This window comes from Diospyros lotus, chromosome 1 (genome assembly GCF_014633365.1).
Source record: "Diospyros lotus cultivar Yz01 chromosome 1, ASM1463336v1, whole genome shotgun sequence".
Taxonomy (NCBI): Eukaryota; Viridiplantae; Streptophyta; class Magnoliopsida; order Ericales; family Ebenaceae; genus Diospyros; species Diospyros lotus.
In genome coordinates this window covers 30,241,000-30,259,861 of record NC_068338.1, presented here as the reverse complement: position 1 = coordinate 30,259,861, position 18,862 = coordinate 30,241,000, and the positions used below count along the sequence as shown (strand labels likewise).

The 18,862-nt window shown below is 36.1% G+C and overlaps 1 protein-coding gene across 1 annotated transcript; it reads right to left on the bottom strand.

Annotated features, from left to right (window-relative positions):
* Window positions 1-1,089: 1,089 nt before the first annotated feature.
* Window positions 1,090-17,787, bottom strand: LOC127803581 (uncharacterized). The gene is made up of 11 exons (XM_052339928.1): window positions 17,378-17,787; window positions 16,919-17,242; window positions 16,720-16,828; window positions 16,537-16,630; window positions 10,040-10,127; window positions 9,849-9,932; window positions 6,653-6,749; window positions 6,478-6,565; window positions 6,223-6,328; window positions 6,051-6,143; window positions 1,090-1,911 (listed from the first exon to the last, which is right to left on the bottom strand). The coding sequence occupies exons 1-11, from the start codon at window positions 17,573-17,575 to the stop codon at window positions 1,519-1,521; spliced, it is 1,674 nt and encodes a 557-aa protein (XP_052195888.1). The 5' UTR covers window positions 17,576-17,787; the 3' UTR covers window positions 1,090-1,518.
* Window positions 17,788-18,862: the final 1,075 nt, after the last annotated feature.

Here is an 18,862-nt window from a genome sequence, read left to right as displayed (position 1 = left end):
GGCTTTTTTAACTGTGGATTTGTGTGCAATAGTTCCATTATCATGCACGAGCATAATCATAAAACCAACCACCATTGCACGAGTCCTGCCTATCCAGCATTTTCATTTATACAAAATAAGGAAAAAGAAAATTAGAAATGCTGCCGGATAAAAAATGACAGAAAAATTAAGGGTCGTTCTCTTTGTTATTTTTGGGTCTTTTTTATTTTTAGTTTCTTAAGACGTTCAAAATGTATTTTTTCTTATCTATTTTTAAAAATAATTTTTTTTAAAATACAAAAAAATTTACACAAGTATCACAACTTGGCTGTTTTCAGTTTAAATACAGCCACTAAATTCAAAACACCAAAACACACCTCCTCTTCCACCTCTCTTCTCTCCTCTCTTCAAACTCGGATGTCACCAGCCACACCTGTCCCATGCCCTTCACACACGATCCACACCCAGATTTACCATTATCGCCATTATCTATTATGCTCAAACCTGCCATCCATGCTCGCCAATGCCAACACCCTCCACGCCGAGATCTGCCATCACACTTGTCACCATCAATCATTTCTTCCTTCTACCACCACCCTCAACACTCTAATTGAATATTTAATATGATTTTTTATTAATTTTTTCGATAATATTTTTAAAATTTTGAATAAATTAATATTTTATTATTTTATGATTTATTTTTTAAATATTTATATTATGAGTAATCTAAATCTTAAAATTAATATCAGAATTCAATTTTTAGGTATAAACAAATTTACCATGAAAGTAATAGTTGAGTTAAATGAAAAATAATTTTAAAAAGTACTTTATAATTTTAATATATTATATATATTTAAATTATCAACTATCTCTTGTATTGTATTTTAAATTCTTGGACTTAGATTTAAAATTTATTTTGAATCAAATTTAGTAGATAAAATATTATAAAATATTTTTTTAAATTCAAAAATAAACATTTTTTAATTTTTTATTTTAAAAATAACCAAAAAAAACGTATTTTTAATAATTTTAAAATAAATACTCAAAACATAAAATTAAAAATAAATTCAAAACTAAAAATTAAAAGCTGAAATAGAAAGAGACCACCGCTTAAATCTTTGTAAAGTTCAGTATATAGCCATGGGTCAAAAGTCCCAATTTGGGGGAAAGTTGGTCAATGTATACTACTATAAGGTGCTACAACCAAAGAGACCTCAAAAGGAGTCCAGGGCTGGAGCAACTATCCATTATTACCTACCCATATATGGTCAGAAATCTTGCAACGGCGACTCTCTATCGCACCTTTCTTGCAGTTGATAAATAAGATGATCATGGATGGTACTCTTATACAATAGGGCCAATTAACTGACTAGTTTCACTGCACATATGATGAGAACTTGGAATTTGCACGAGGAGTTTACATGCTTTTTTTGCAGCAACCCAATTGGGATTAGCAGGGGCATAAATACTTGCTTATATACGCAAACTGCAACTCAACTTTGTAAAAGCACCTTTAGCAACAAAACCTTTCTGATGATGTTATTTGTAACTTGAGCTGACAGCTTTGCCCGAGAATATAGTCTTCTCCTTTAAACTAGAACTTGTAAGGGCTTCAGAGTTGCTAGATTGTTCCGAGTGCCCGGGTCTTGTCCAAATCTTCACGTGCCCTTCTCGACATGAAGTGAGGATAGATCCCTGTGTGAAAATTAAGCCAGATAGTGGTTCTGTATGGACACGGTGTGCTACTACTGGGGCAAGCTTCGGGACATCTCTTATGCTTGGAGCAGGTTGGAGAGCACCCAATGGGACTACACTGTCCCAGTGAGATGACTGGTTCCCTGCGCTAAATGTAGGGGATGCACCTGGTGGACGTCGGCGAAGTGGCACCACAAGCTCATCCATTGACAGGTCCCACAGAAGCAACTGTGTATCCTGCTTTAAGATAAGCATATAGTTGCAAGCCAATAAATTATACTTCCACTGAACCCAAACAAGGATGTAATTGAGTTCATTAAATGTTGTGACGACATGATATTTTATAATTTTTACCAATGTTTTTCATATCAGACCCTTTTTGGATCTAGTAATAATTTTGAAAAACATTGACATGCAAATCACATCAAAGTGAGGTGGAAGGATATATGAATACAGAACAAGAAAGCATAATGCACTTACTTATGCAGGTATTTACTAATTATATTGGACACTGGTCACCAATCAAGAAGCCATTTAAAGTAAGAAAGCAGCCTGATTCTCTTGATTCCCCAATAAAGATTCACACTGATCTATGCTTAAACATGGTATTGCTTGTCACAGATTGACCAGCACAAACCCACACAAGTGAATGCAGATTTTTCAGTATGCAGAACAGAAGAATAAACACGGCATACTACAAATTCTAATATAGCGAAGTATAAATCTATACTAGAATAGAATTACCAGCAAAAAACAACAATAATAATAATAATTAATACTAGAGTCTAGGCCTTGTTTAATTACAGAAAACATTTTCCAAATTTTTATCTCCAATTTTCTATTTTATCTCCAGTTTTCCTTTCCCAAAAACTTTGAAAAATGCATTCAATTGTCAAATATGAAAAACTATCTTCTTATCTTAGAAGTTGATAGAAGTGTTCCAAAAGGTTATAGAAAACATGACTTTAATTCTTATATATGGAATATGTTGTTTTTAATAATATTATTGTAATATTGAGATATTAACAATTACATTATTATAAAAATTAGAACACTTCCATGAAATAATGCGGTTAACTAAAAATGCCCTGTTCTTACATGCATTTCCATACTTCTATCGAGATCTAGTCCAATTGCTTTACTATTTTAATCTTTTTCAATATTTTCTTTTATTTCATTTGGAAAAATATGTTTGTAAAACATACAAATCTTATTTTCTTCAAAATTATTAGGATGCCCTAAACAAAGCACCTATTTCTCCACCTTCATTGAATAGTGTCGAGAAATACTCCCCTTCATCTCTTTGATGCCCTCATTTACTAGTATTTTTTTATTTTCATCTTCTATCCCTTTCAAAGTTTCACTTGGCTCAGATCCCTTATTTTTCTACCCCTTGCTTTAACTAGTTTATATATATCTATAATATGTTGTTCCCTATCTTTTGTGTTAAGTTAGTATAAACTTTTAACTCTGCTTATCTAATGGCCTTCTTTGCTGCAGCATTTTTTTTTTCTTTTTCGGGGTCAAATAAACCTCTGCAAGTTTTCTTCATTATGTTATGTATGTAAACTCTTGTAGCAAAAATCTCTCTTGATATCAAATTTTCCTTGTACCTCTTAATTCCACCACCAAGACTTTTAGATTTGGACCTTCTTCCTTTGGCTCTCCAAGAACTATTTTGCAGTATTTCAACTAGCAATAGCGATCTCTATCCATATTTGGTTAGTCCCCCCTTCTACTATCCAATCTCTCCTGTGACACTTATTCCTTGGTTTTGACCTTTTAAATCCCATCATCTGATTCTTAGGCTTCATTCTGTATTGTTCTTCCACCTCCATTTTTTGATATAGACATCTAGCACCATGAGTATATGTTAAGTGGTTAGGTATTCTCTTGATATAACTTTAGAATCCTTATAGCATAAATGGTCTTCTTGTCTCATAAGAAAGTAATCTATTTGGGCCTTTGATAAGCCATTTTTATATGTGACCAAGTGTTTATATCACTTCTTGAACTTAAGTATTAGCTATGATGCTCATATTTCATGACAAAATCCAAATTAGCTATGCCTTTATTATTTCTTTCTCAAGATCCATAAACTCCATATGTATTATATTCATTCACTTCTGTCTAGATAATCAAGTCACCTCCTAGAATGATCCTACAGGTATTTCCTTATACCAACTCCTATAAATCCTTCCAAAATTTTGTTTTTCTCTTATCCAAACCCAACTTATAGTGCGCATGTACTAACAATATTTGTAGCCTCTTTATCCTAGAATGACTTTAGTAGCAATAATACTACCTCATTTTTTTTTTGTTTTGTTTACATCCACCACCCCGTTCTTCAAAATCTTATCCATAATAGTCCCACACCATTCCCTGAGTAACAAAGTTTATATATACCTTTGTCAACATTTTATCTCTCTCCAACCAATCTTGCCTCTTGGAGGCACAAAATATTAATTTTTCTCCTAATCATCACAGAAATCACTTCCACAGATTTTACTGTTGAAGTCCTGATGATCCAGGATACAATCTTTAATATATGATCCTCAAATAACTTCTTAATTGTATCTGTCTACAAAAATGTAAGAATGCTTACAGATTTGACACTACATCTGGGCATATTGATGCAGTGACCTTAAATCATTTTTCACTGCACTTGGCAATACACTTTACAAGTTATGCTATGAAATTATTCAGTTCAATTGTTCAAATTTTTTTTCCCAAGTAACACATGGGTGCAATCCCACTTGGTCATATATTAAAGAAGTGTTCACCATGGTCATTGACATGTATAACATTTGCATTTCCTTCATACTTTTTAACACAATATTTTGAGAGATGGTTACAATTTTTGTTCTATTTGCTCAGCAATCTTGTTTTTGTTTTTAAGATGGTATACTTCTATCATGAAAAGCTAATTAAAAAATAGCGTAAGATGGATGAATTTCATAGGGCCATCAGAAACATTCAATTTCCAACTAACTCTGTATGATTCTATTAAGTAACCATACACATCTATAAGAAAACAGACTAAAAATCCAGGTCCCTCCCCTCTTCTAAATCCATAATGCTTGAACCCTGATATGACATGAAGGGATAAATCATAAATCAAATTCCTAAAATGATAAAACATGCAGTAAATCCACTTTTCTTTTTATCAAGTAAACTAATTAATATGAGAACTAGAAAGCAGAACACTTGAAAAGATTATGTTTCACACTAAAAATTCTAATTCTATAAGGAATTGAGAAGACCTAAAATAACTAGAATTACAATTTATCCTGTGCAGTAGCAGCATGGGGCCGAATGAACTCTATATAGCTATATTTTTTACCCATGTCCCTGACAATAATGTTTAGCCATGAAAGCTAAGCACTTTTAGAACCCATATACAGTTAGCTGATTCATGGGTGCACGCCACCTTTTATTAACAATAAGGCCTTTCATTAATATATTTTTTTTAAGAAAAAGCAATAGCTCAAGATAGTTGTTGAGGAATCAGAAGCATATTTAATGATTAAATGAAACCATTAGGTCAGCATATTCACTTCAGCCAATGCAAGATAAAAAGGTTTAAGATGAGGCGAGGCAAGAGAAGGGAATAGAATAACAGAGATTGTGAAAGTGGTGAACAGAGATTGGAAGTAATCTTATCTCCTACAAAATATATAGGGTAAATTGCACTCAGACCCCCCTATGGTTTAGGCCAATAGGCCCCTGTGGTCTAGAAAAATAATGCTTAGCCATGAAAGCTAAGTATTTTTAAGGCCTACATACAGTTAGCTGATTCCTAGGTGCATGCCACCTTTTATTAACAATAAGGCCTTTCATTAATATTATTAATATAATTAAGAAAAAGTAATAGCTCTAGATAGTTGTTGAGGAATCAGAAGTATATATAACGAATAAATGAAACCATTAGGTCAGCATATTCACTTGAGCCCATGCAAGATAAAAAGGTTTAAGATGAGAGTACCCTCCCTCCGGTTCTGGAATTCCAGAACCCACCACGATGGATGGGTCCTGGAATTCCAGAACCCATTTCGCATTGGATTCTGGATTCTAGACCAGAGAGAGAAGCAGGAAGAAGAAGAAGCCAGCAGAACCTTTGCCGGCGAGGGATGCCAGCCTGCTAGGACTCCCCACCAGTGACACCAGCAATGGGTAGCAGCAGCCTGGAAACCCTCTACGGCAAGGGTTCCGCCCGGTTTTATATTTTTGTTTCGATTAAGTTTATATAACTTAATAGCCAGCAAAAACTTTATCATGCGCATATTCTATTAAAGAGAGGATTGTAGTGCTTTTGTAGTTGATATATGAGCTAGGTATATAATAATGCATTGGAAAATCAAGGAAGCTAGTCAAACCTGACCGACAGAACCAAAGCGATACATGACATTTTCTTCTGTGTCTTCTGATGTTGGCGGGGACCAATATGAATCAAAAGCCACTCCACTGACCTGAAGGCATTAAGTCCATGGGTAAGACAGGTATCAAAATAAAGCTAAATAAAGCTCACAATTTAAATAAAGAACTCACCCATGAGTTATGTCCCTCACACCATGCTACTATCTTCCTGTCTTCCATACTCCAAACTTGAACAAGATCATCTTCACCGCCAGTCAAGATGTATTTTCCATCTCCACTGGAACAGGCATGCAGTCAAACACGAAGGGAAATAATAAGTCAAGAGTTGTAAAGGTGACATGAGAAAAATGATATTGAGATCATAAACAAAAATATGCTGTCTAATCAGCTACTTCTTAGGTAGGACAACAATAAAACCTCTTCTACCTCCAGGCACAGCAGAGAAGAGCTCCATAATAACTTTTGCCACCACAGATCAGTTGTTCATTTGCATAATCAAAAACTCGCAAATAACCTACACCAAAATAATGATATCAGCATCAATATATTATTAGCAGTTTAGCACACGTCCAAAAATTCAAAGGGGACAAAAATGCAATACCATCTCGACCAACAGTTGCCAAATATTTCCCATCAGTTGAGAAAGCAATGCTATTAATAGAACCTTGGCAAATATGCCATCTTGCTATTGGATTACTCTGCAAAGAAATCAAAGTTGAACAAATTAGGCAACACTAGGTAGTCCAGATGAATGCTTCCCCTGAAGATTAAGAAAATAGTGTGGAAGGGGGCATGAAAATTATAGGCCACAAGCCATACAAAGCTCAGAATCCCACATTAAGGCACCCTATGTCAGTTGTCAAACATAACTTAATGTACAATAAGAATGGGCAAACATAGAACAGGATAAATACATATGGCACACATGGGTACCCCTCTAAAGATCTCTTGTGCATATGAAGAGAGTCATGTAAGTAGATAACATTCTGGATGTTCTAAAGTAGTGAGCAATATCTTAGATATTTTGAAGAAGTATCCTAGAAGCTAATATTGGCTGCTAGATTGAATCAATCTTGGCAATCTGTTAAAGGTGGGAGGCTATATATACCTCCCCTCCACTCATTCATAATTCTTTCTCCAGTCCTCCAATTCTTTCTTTCCTACTTCTCTATCCAGCTTACTAGCTTTCTTTCACTGTTCTTGAAGCATAAGTTGGGTTAGGCCTACTTAGCTATCAGGAGGCTTGGTTCTAGCTAAGTATCACATGAATTACTTAGGAGAATAATCATACTATGATGGTATCAAAGCTCTGGTTGTGAATACCAAGAGAAGTGATGAATGCTCACAGAGTTTGAAGCTTGATTGGAGGAAATGCGATACAAATGGGTGCTGTGCAAAGCGAAACTCACTTAGGGTCCCATTGAGGCATGAGTGGCTACTAAGGTGGAGGTACCAAGCTTAAGCATATCAACGCCAATGAGATGCTAAGGGGATTTGGTGATTTCCTATGGGGTATGGAGCAATACTTTGAGGAAGTTGACAATGGCTTGGCTCCAAGGTACAGGTTGTTCTGCTCTACCTCACTGATGATGAGTTCAAAGAGGAGCTCAAAAGGCAATTCCATACTGAAGACAAAGGCTTTTTGGTGCAAAGGCTTCTAAAGAAGATACAAGAAAACAGGTCTATTCAAGAGTATATTCAAGAATTCTCCTCCTTACAACTTAAGCTCCTAGGCAAGACCCTGATCAAGTTGCTTTTCAACTTCTTAGATGGATTGTGGTTGTGAGCACAAGAAGACTTAAGGGAATAAAAGGTGCAAGACCTTGCTTCTACCATTGGCGAGAATCATTGGTAGACCATTTTGAGCCCAAGGAATTAGTCATCCTTTAGGCCAAAGCATCCCATAGACCATAATTCTGCCAAAAGTAAGGGAAATAAAGGCCAATGACATGAACCAAAGAAGGGCAATAACAAGCAACAACTAACAAGACGGGCCACAAAGGACAAAAAGATTGAAGGGGTAGCTTTAAGCCTAAGAAGGATTGCTCCCTATGTGAAGGTGCCCATTGGATTGGGTAAGGGATTGTGGCATTGTGCCAAGACAACAGCACTTAGCTCCATGATTAAAGAAAATGAAAGAGAGGCACAGGAGAACCAAGAGCAACCAATGGTACACAATGGGCAGTGTGCAACTCCTGAGCGTTATCAAGGTCAAGTCTTTGTCAAAAGCAGAGAAAAGATAAGGGATGATACACATAGACATGTCAATGTATTGTAGGTGACTCATACCAGGACTGAAATAGGTAATACTCATAACTTCATCGCACCTAAAAAGCCAAGAGTGTTTATTTAAAGGTAACTAGCTGAGGCAGGTTGAAGAGTGGTCATAAAAAAGGCTCTCGCCAAAATAGCTCGTGACATGGTGTTGTGTCTTGGTATGTGGAAAGGAATGGTAGTGCTTGGGAGGAAGTTCCTACAGAAGAAAATGTTGTACCCATACCATTATATAACTTAGTGCAGATATTGAAGAAGGGTATTCCATGCATGGTACACTACTTCATCAAAACCCAAACCCACCAAAAATGTTGTCTGCAATGTAGCTAAGTGAAGATTGTCCTAAAGAGCTAGAAATATTATTAGGAACTAGAATGCTTGATAATTATTCTTTTGGTAGCACCCATCAAAGTTCTGTATAATTGTTTTCCCGGATTTTTCTTGTACAATAGCAAGCAAGGTGAGGATTAATAACATAGCAAACTCAGCTTGTATAAGAATATCTCTATGTTCAAATTCTAATATTGTATGGATGAACTAGACATGAACAAGATCATTGTAGTTTTCAATTTTTCATTTTTCAGATGCTCAAAAAGCATTGCTACGCTAAGCACAAAGCAACTTGAAGGAAGTTAAAACCATAAACAACTTATGATACTAGAAAGTTGATGAGAAAAGAATAAAACTTAGTTCACCAAATAATTGTGTTCAGTAGTCAAAGGAAAGTTAAAATAGCAGGCTTAATCAACAAATTTAGAGTTAAAAAGGGGGCTAAGAGGTGAAACAATTTATAGTAGACTGTAATATAGGACCAGAAAATTAGAATTCATGGCTTCTTCTACAAGTCTTCGGAATAATTCATCTCCAGTTTGGATACATGATGTCCTCTGTTGATATTCAAAAGTAATAAAACATCACAAAGACAAATTGAATTATAGTTGCCTCACACATCAGATTCCCAGATCAACATATGTAATTGCCAGGCAAAAAATTGAAAAAAAAAAAAGTAAATGAAAAAGCACATGGCAAGGTAGGGAAGAGGTTAAAAGTAGCCAGAACTTATGCATAATTAAAACATCTAAAAACCTACACCCACCCCCACCCCCCCCAAAAAAAAGAAAAGAAAAAAGAGACACATGATGCATTCTCTCTCACCCGCAACCATAATACATAATTTTTAGAAACTTATAAATTGGAAAGAGAAAAAAAAAACAGGATAGAAGCTTTATAACTCAAATATGCATACTGATTCCAACTTAAATCAATACACAAGCTACACCCAGAATTTATTATCACCCATGAGAACAATTTTCGACTAATAAAATTTTATATGATTTGAACATGTCATATCTCAGCAAAGTACAGCATTCAATTGCTACTTTTCACTGCTCCAGGCCAAGCCACAGCATTTTGTTTGTCTCAGCCACATAACAGAACATCAAAGTAGGTAGAAGGGCATATACTAATACTGCACATTGTGGTATCTAACTGAAAAACATTGCTGAAACATCAACCCCAACCACCTTACTGGACTTCGCATGTGCAACAGAAAACTGATTCTGATCCTTGATAACCGGGAATGAAGCATCACCAGTGCCATCCTTGCCCTACCATACAGATAAGAAACTACAATCAGTCAGTAGATGCAGCAGAAGTGGAAGCTGAAAACAATGCAGACAGAGAACAGACACTTCTAATGAAAATTGAGGCTTGCCTTTTCATATACATACAAGTTTCCATCAGCATGAGCAACAACAAAAGCACCATCACGCCCGGGTATCCATGCAATACTAGTACATCGACTGTCAAAACCAGCCAATTGGTTGCCCATTCAGACTGATTACTAGATATTAAGGAACCATTCAATAAACAAAAAACCTTTCCAAGAAGGTAATTTTGTGACTTTATGAAAATATATAAATGAAAAAATAAATAATGATTTAAACTCAAGAAAGTCGCAGAAGCAAAATGATGACTTGAGGCATGCCATTGCATATGCTCAATTAAATCTACAAAAGTTAGTCCTACCTAAATCCTATGTACATAAATGTATTTAACAAAAGGTTTTGTCATGAGACCAGGGGTGATGAGAAAGAAATCAAAATTAGTTGGCAGTTGTTTCTTTCCATAAACAGGAGGACAACTGAACCATAACAGAAGAAATGTACAGAAAGCAACATTACATCTCAAATAACATCACTTAATTTCCACCCCCAGCCTGCGGGTACAACCTTGTTTGCTGTAAGTTGCTTGAGCCCTTTCCACATTTGCAGTTTGTACCCACTAGAAACTACTGTTGCAAAATTCTCTCCTTGTGTTAGCATAACCCACTTGTTTCTAGCCTGCCTTCACTGAAGATTTGACTTCTACTCATTATTATCAAAGGTGGTCTTGGCAGTTGAGAAATGACATAGCCTGTTTCACTAAATATTTGATTGATGGGCAACGGATCTAAAAGTTCTCCTGGCATGCTATTACAATCTTCACACGTTGCTAACTAAAAAATTTATTATCTGATCCCACTCATAGTAGCTGTGAAACAAGCAACTTAATGCTGAAAGAATATCCTCGTCTCAATTTCAGATGACAATGAAATATATCCGAATGCTTAGCACCCCCTCTTTGGTAAATGTAGGCTATATATGCTATTTAAATAGTTTGTTATTGTCTTTATGCTCAAGCTATATCTATTGGTCCAAACTTTTTGTTGGAAAATCCATCCAAAAACTTATTTACATATTTTGAAAATTGTTGTTTAATCATAATGCATGATGCATCTAATTTAAATTTGGTCACAGCAACATAACTCCTTATGCAAATCTTTTACACACTTCTTTCCTCTATACAAAAGAGTGAATAGAATAGAAAAATTCTTCAGCAAAGGAGGTAGAGAAAGATCAAGAAAAACTTGGTGGCTAACTCTTTGGTATGATATGAGTTATAAAGGCCTTAAAGAAGATATGACCATAGATAGACATACTTTGCGAGCTAGAATTCATGTAGCCAATCCACCTAGTGGGATTAAGGTTTGATACGTTGTTGTAGATAGGATGTATTTTCAAACTTCATCCTTGTTTTCCTGCACTTCAATTCATACATTAATTCTTTCTATTTCTTTACAACTTTAGAATAGAGGGAGTTTCAGAAAAATGCATTCAAACATGTAATTTGGAAGGGTGTTCAACATGTTCCAATATACTAGGTGTACCTCTTATTATATTCTAAAAAACAACCTCAACTTAACAATTGAGTTGATACACTGAACTCAGATCCATTCTTAGTTTGAGATTTTTTCTTATTATTTAGGGTTTTGAGATTCATTTTGTGCCCTAGTTTTGTATGGTCATATCCTCCATTATTAGGATTTTTTCCCCTCCTGAAAAACCATTTGATGAAGAAAAATTGACAAACTTTCAAAATACTTTATATTAATAAATTTATGAACTTCGAATAGAGGAATTTTTTTTTTAAACATCCATTAGAACATGTAAATTGAAAGGGTTTTCGGCATGATCTAGTAATACTAGGTAGCATATTATGCAGGTTCAAATATTTTAATCCGCATACTATGGTTTGTCACTTCATTTTCAATATTTGGGATCAGTGATTCAAAAAGATAGAGAAATTCACGAGAATGTCACGCATAGAATTAAGGCAAGTTGGCTAAAATGGAGAAATGCATCGGCAGTGTTACGTGATGGTAAAATCCCATTAAAACTAAAAGGAAAATTCTATAGGACAATTATAAGACTAGTTTTGTTATATAACTTAGAATGTTGGGCAGTCAAATACCAGCATGAGCAAAAGACGAGTGTAGCGGAGATGAGGATGCTAAGATGAATGTGTGGCCATACAAGAAAAAAAAAAATTAGAAATGAGGTTATTCGTAATAAGGTAAGAGTAGTGCCAATCGAGGAGAAAATGAGAAAGACTAGACTAAAATAGTTTGGTCATGTGAGAAGAAGACCAAGAGACGCTCCTGTGAGGAGAGTTGATGAAATATAACAATTAGTCAAAAAAAGAGGTAGATGCAGACCCAAAAAAACTTTGGGAAAGACATTAAAGTTTGATATGAAGTGTATGAGCCTAAATGAAAATATGACAAAAGACAGAAATACATGGAAGTCTAGAATTCATGTAGCCAACCCCATATAGTGGGATAAAGGCTGGATATATATGTATGTATGTATGTACCATAGGTGGAATTTCAAAGGTCTAGGGATGTCAATTTATACTTAGGTAATTGATCTTCTACTTCATATTTTAGCTCAGAGTATCTGTTTTCCAATTTCTGAAATTCATTGATAAATTACTTGAAGATATATCTTTTCACCTAGAGCTTTGGCCTTACTGTCCAAAATAATTTGCCTGTCCATAAGTTGCTTCATCTTTGCTGCACCAACTTCTTTTTTAATTAAGTTCAACTTCTGAAAGATCCTAATTAATGCAACCGCTTCTACTAATTTTGAACTGCTGTAATAATATTATGAGACATATATCCATCAATCTTCCCAAAGCTTAACTTCCATGTATGTCCTACAACTCTAGTTTATACAGTTACCAGAAGCTCATGCTCCATATGTCTCATTCTCTGTCCCCTCCACCTCTCTCTCTCTCTCTAAGTAATAAATCAAGAGTTCGTAAAGTCATTTGTTGAGGTGCAGCCATTATCTTGTGCAACAAATTGCTCCATATCAATTTATTTCCACTTATTTTATTTATGATGTGAAATATTTTTCTCTAATTATATGTGGTTATAACAATTTGAATTCAGTTTCCTGCTTGCCCCAGCTGAAGAATCTTCAAACAATGATGAAGTTTGGCTACTGGAACTGATTTTGTGAACATATCTGCTGCATTATTTTCACCTGCCACTTTAGATAAGAAAACAGATTTATTTTCAATCATTTCTCTTATAAAATGAAATCTTACATCTATGTGTTTTGTCCTTTCATGGTGTGCCTGATTTTTAGATAAATGTACGGCACTTTGACTATCACATAACAAGGTTGCCTTAACATCTAAACCTAGGAGTTCACTAACTAAACCCTTAAGCCATATAGCCTCTTTAAAAGCTTCCGAAAGAGCTATGTATTATGCCTCAGGTTGTAGACAATGCTACTACATGTTGGAGACTTGATTTCCAACTAATTGTAAAGTTCCATAGTCTAAATACCCAACCAGATGTGGACCTCCTCTTGTCTATATCAGCAGCATAATTTTCATCCGAATAACTTAGAATACTAGGTTGAACTCCTATCTTAGCACCACCATATGTTAGGACATGACTTAGGGTTCCAGCTAGATATTTAAGCATCCATTTCACTGCATTCCAGTGAACTTTCCCTGGATTGGCCATAAAACGGCTCACAACACTCATAAGATGTGCTAAATCTGGCCGAGTGCATACCATACTATACATTAAGCTTCCTACCGCACTAGAGTATGGGATATGACTCATTTCCTTTCTATCTTCCTCACTTTTAGGGGACTGGACTGAAGACAACTTAAAATGAGGTGCAAAAGGCACACCAACTGCCTTTGTATTTAACATTTTAAACTTGGATAAGACCTTGGCTAAATAGGACTTTTGGGATAGATATATCTTCCTATGTTGAGTGTCTCTAGAAATTTCTATTCCTAGAATTTTTCTAGCTTCACCTAACTCTTTCATTTCAAATTCAGCTTTTAACCTTTGTTTTAGAAGCTGGATTTCTAGATGGGATTGACTTGCAATGAGCATGTCATCCACATATAGGAGTAAATACACTGAAATGTTAGGGTTTATATGCTTATAGTACACACAACTATCATAGGAACTTCTCAAATACCCTTGGCTAATCATAACTGTGTCAAATTTGCGGTACCATTGCCTTGGGGACTGCTTAAGTCCATATAAAGACTTCTTAAGCAAACATACCTTCTCCACCTCTCCTTTAGCTTCAAAACCCTTTGATTGATCCATTAGAATCTTTTCTTCTAAGTCTCCATGGAGGAAAGCAGTGGTAACATCCATCTGCTCTAATTTTAGATTTAAGTGGGCCGTTATGGCTAAAAGAACCCTTATAGATGTATGTCTCACAACAGGGGATAATACTTCATTAAAATCAATGCCTTGGACTTGGGTAAACCCCCTAGCAACCAGCCTAGCCTTATACCTAGGCTTAGGGTTAACTCCTACCCCTTCCTTGATTTTAAACAGCCACTTGCAGCCTACTATGCGCTGCCCCTTTGGTTTTTCAACCAATTCCCAAGTCTGATTCTTATTTAAAGAATCTATTTCCGACATCATGGCTTCTTGCCATTTTCCAGCATCCTTAGAAGACATTGCCTCTTCATAAGTGAGAGGTTCTTCCCCTTCTATTTCGATTGCACTGGTAAATGCATAGGCTACCAGATCAGAATAACCGAATCTCTTGGGAGGTTTTCAGACCCTAGGTTGCCTATCTCTAGTAACACTATATCTGTCCGAATTTGGTTTATCACCTAAGCTGGAATCTGCATCACTGTCTCTTCATCTTCTTCATGATGGGAAGGATCTTGGGCTTGATCAATAGCCTGATCATTTTCGAGGTTACTTTCTTGAAACTCATATGCAGTTTCAGATTGTTCTGGGGTATCTACTGGGTCAAATTCTGATATTTCAACTTGGTATCAGAGCTGGTCGCCTCTAGATTTGATCAACGCCTCAAGAAACTCAAGTCGAAGAAGGCAATCTCAGGAAAATCAATAATGGCGTCGATTGCTTCGCGGTCAGATATCGACAAGTTCGATGGGAGCAATGATTTCGGCCTATGGAGGATCAAGATGGAGGCACTGCTCTACAGTCTCGGTCTGGAAGAGGCGCTGGAACAAGAAGAACCAGAAAAGGGAGAATCAACCGAGAAAGAACTTCAAGCTCTAACCGCATAACAGAGTGAGGCGCAGGTGCAGATCAAGAAGGAGGCCTATAGCCTTCTTATTTGTTAAAGATCATTTGTTCTAGATTAGGGCTTGTAATGTGAGGGAAAATATTATGTTATATTTCTGCTATTATGTTTCTAGAAAGAGTTTTTTTTTTTTTTTTCTAGGGCTGACCGAGTTTGTTGTAACTGCCGGTTTGGGCAGTCGGTCAGGTAAGTCTCTCACCTCTATTGCTATATAAGTAGAGGCCGAGGGGAAGGCTTGTATGTATGCTTTCTTTTGTGGGTTAGCAAGCTGTCTTGGAGTGAGATTGTGCAGTGAGGAAGAGTGAATATCTTTCTTGTAACAACTCTATATAGCTTTCAAGTTTATGAGCTAGGTGAGAGTTGAGTTTGAGTGCACTTGTAATCTTGCATTAATATTCAAGATAGTGGAGAAAGTAGGGGCGAAAGCCAAGCTGGATGTAGGTTTTTCATTGAGACCGAACCAGGGTAAATTCTTGTGTGTTGTGCAGTTCTTGATTGTATTCTGATTGCTATTCATTTGCGAATTAGAGAGAGATTTCGTTGGGTAAGTTTGAGTGATTGAGTGATCATATAAAGGGTGAGATCTAGGTTAACAAAACTAAAATTTAGAAAATTCTTTCATCTAATTTTTCCATATGAAATAATGTCAGCAGGCAATGATATGATATAAAAATAAATAAATTATATCAAAATAAAAGAAATAAGAAAGAAGCTTGTCTATGAATTGCCTCAATTGTGCCAGTGGCATCCAAAGGGATACAATTAATTGTCTGAAACTATATGTAGAAATGCTTATCACAATAGTAACAAAGTGTAATATTTATTTTTCTCTGCCTCCCCCTGCTGTTATCTAAGGTCAAACTTTGACTGCTACTGATGCAATTAACCACTTTCCAAAATGGAAAAACAATGCATTTTCCAATTGGGTACCATGTGAACCCCAATCCTCCAATTTCTGATGTTTTGGAAGAAATAGGGGAAAATATCCTCCAGTTTTCTTCTTGGAGAATTAACATGTAACTTTAAACGAGTGAGCTATTTCAAGCCAGCTTATCTGTTACAAATCCCTCTAGCGTAATAAACAAAAAAATAAAATAAAAATTGAAGTACCTTGAGATAATTAGTCGCCAAGGAATATCATGACAGATAGACAAGGATAAACATGAGAAGGGATGGAAATGGAATTCAGTTTGAACTTCAAACAAACCAAACCAAACCAATCAACAACAGAAAACCAAAACAGAACTTGATTACTACTTCAAGAAGATTATTAATGCCTTGCCTGTTGTTGGTAGATCCATCTTTGTTGTAATGCTGGGCGCCTACAAGTTTCTTGCTAACATCTTGTAATTGCTGTCTCAAGGATACCGAGTAAACTACAAGAACAAATCCAATATAAATTAAGACATAGGGCTAATTCGGACACAGAATTTACGCCTGCTTATTGAGGGCAGTAGCTCCTTACTATCCCCACTGTTCAATCCAATCAGCAAATCATGCCCATCCCTGGCTTCACAATCGAAAGCATGAGAAATAGGGTTTAAATTACTGAAGTGAATAGCCTTTATCGGATCCTGCACACCAACAAAATCAACAACTCTTGCTGAAATTTCGAATCAAATAGATCAAGAAGTCGCCATATCAGAGTCAACGCCAAAAACTACCTTATCCTGAGAATTGAGGTCACTCACATACACCGTATCCCCTACATTAAATATCAAATACGTCCCCTTGCCGTCGAAATTCGAATTAATCATCATAGAATGAGAACCAGAACCGTTCAAACCCCCGAACGAACCACTCCTACTGCTCCCGCCATTGGCCTTGCTCGTCCCGTTCCCTCCCACAAAACTAAGCCCTCGGCTGCCGTTGCCGCTTCCGAGAAACCTCGCCGCCACATACCTCACCCCGCTGCTCGCGCCATAGCTCGAGCTCGGCGCCGCAGCGGCCGCCTGCACAGGCTTCTCCTTCAAGTGCGCTAGGGTTACCTATACAACAAAACAGCCAATTCACAGCCATTCCAATTCAATAATTACCAGAAACCGAACCGAAACACCACTAACAGATAAGCACATATATCCGTCAACGGGAGAGCAGGTTCACAAGCCCTAGGAGGAGGAGACCTGAGAGACGGATTTGCCGAGGGCATAGGGGAGGAGGCCGGCGGGGTGAGACTTCTCAAGGTGGAGCTTGTAGCGGCCCTCGGGGGTCTTGAAGTAGGTTTTAAGGCCTTGGGATTGGGGATTTGCTGCGGAGGAGGAGGACGACGGCGACATCGAGCCGTTGACGGTGGAGGAGGCGTGGCTGTTGTGGCTGATCATGACGGCGGCGGCGGCGATCTATCTTGAGGCATGCGTTCATGGCAATTCCGAGTCTCGCTGCGTTTTCTCTCGCCTCTGCGGTCTGGACTATTGTGAAAATGTTGGGGTTTGAAGTTGGAAGCGGCGGAGGAAAGAGAGAGAAAAATAGATGGAAGGGGGAGGTTCGATTTGATGACTGTGGTAGAGTAACTTGGGAGTTGCAGCCGCAGGTGATGATGCTCGGGGGGCATGAAAATAGTAGTGGGCTGTTACACGCGTCCGTTTGCCTATTGCTGGCTGGCCCCAATCTGCTGTGTACGGATGCACCGTTTACAAGGACTGGTCACAGGGTCTGGATCGAACTGAGTCGCACCTGGCAGAAATTTATGCCCAAGACCAGATCAGTTTGAGTCGAAAATGAACCAGACCTGTTCAGTTTAATTTGGCATTAAATTACTTATTTTCGAACTTTAATGTAAACTTTCTTAAATTTAATATATATTATCCAAATCAAAAAGCTAAAAAAAACATACAAACAATAATTAACAAAATACAATATTCTAAAATTAGCTTTTAATTTTATTATTATTAAAATATAACAATAAATTTGTAATTACCAAAGTGTTTGTTTTGAGATACTAATTTCTGATAAACAAATAAAAAATAATAAAGGGTATAAAATGTTTTTTGTGGGACCCTTCAATGATAAAGTCAATATTTATCAAAAAATATATAAAAATAAGAAAAATATAATTTGAATAAAATTATGATCGTACCTCGATCGAATGAATCATTCACTTATTTTTAAATGTTAAAGTTGACAAATAAAAAAATATTCATATCTTTCGAGATTATTTATTTTGAATTTTCAAGTAAAGACATCAAATGTGACTTAATATATTCTTAGATTCAGAAGATATTTATACGATACTCAAAAAATGCTCCCTAGAAACATCTCGCAAAAGTATTCCAAAATAGCATCCTAAAAGTCTCACACAGACTATTCTATCAGGAGGTCTCTTGAGTTTCATTGATTGGGTTCTCTTTCTCTTGGAAGTTATCTTAAATTTAGACTCACTTTATTAGTTACAACAAATTTTATAAAATAAATTAAATAATAATTAAATTCAACATTTTATTTAGCATTGCAAAAAAATAATAACAAAATATAACATTTAACTTCAACCTCCATAAAACAATTTATAACCAAATATAACAGTTAAAGTATGTATTATGTATATTATGTATTGCATTTTACTTTAATTATTATTATTATTAATATTTAATAATATTAATTAATTATTGATC

Bases quoted from the DNA above. Each gene is read 5' to 3' on its own strand.
- LOC127803581 (XM_052339928.1), bottom strand. From the start codon at position 17,575: ATGATCAGCCACAACAGCCACGCCTCCTCCACCGTCAACGGCTCGATG. The intron at 16,631-16,719 runs GTAAGGAGCTAC...TTGTTCTTGTAG, and splicing joins TGGATTGAACAGTGGGGATA to TTTACTCGGTATCCTTGAGA. The intron at 6,566-6,652 runs GTATTGCATTTT...ATTTTGGTGTAG, and splicing joins GGCAACTGTTGGTCGAGATG to GTTATTTGCGAGTTTTTGAT.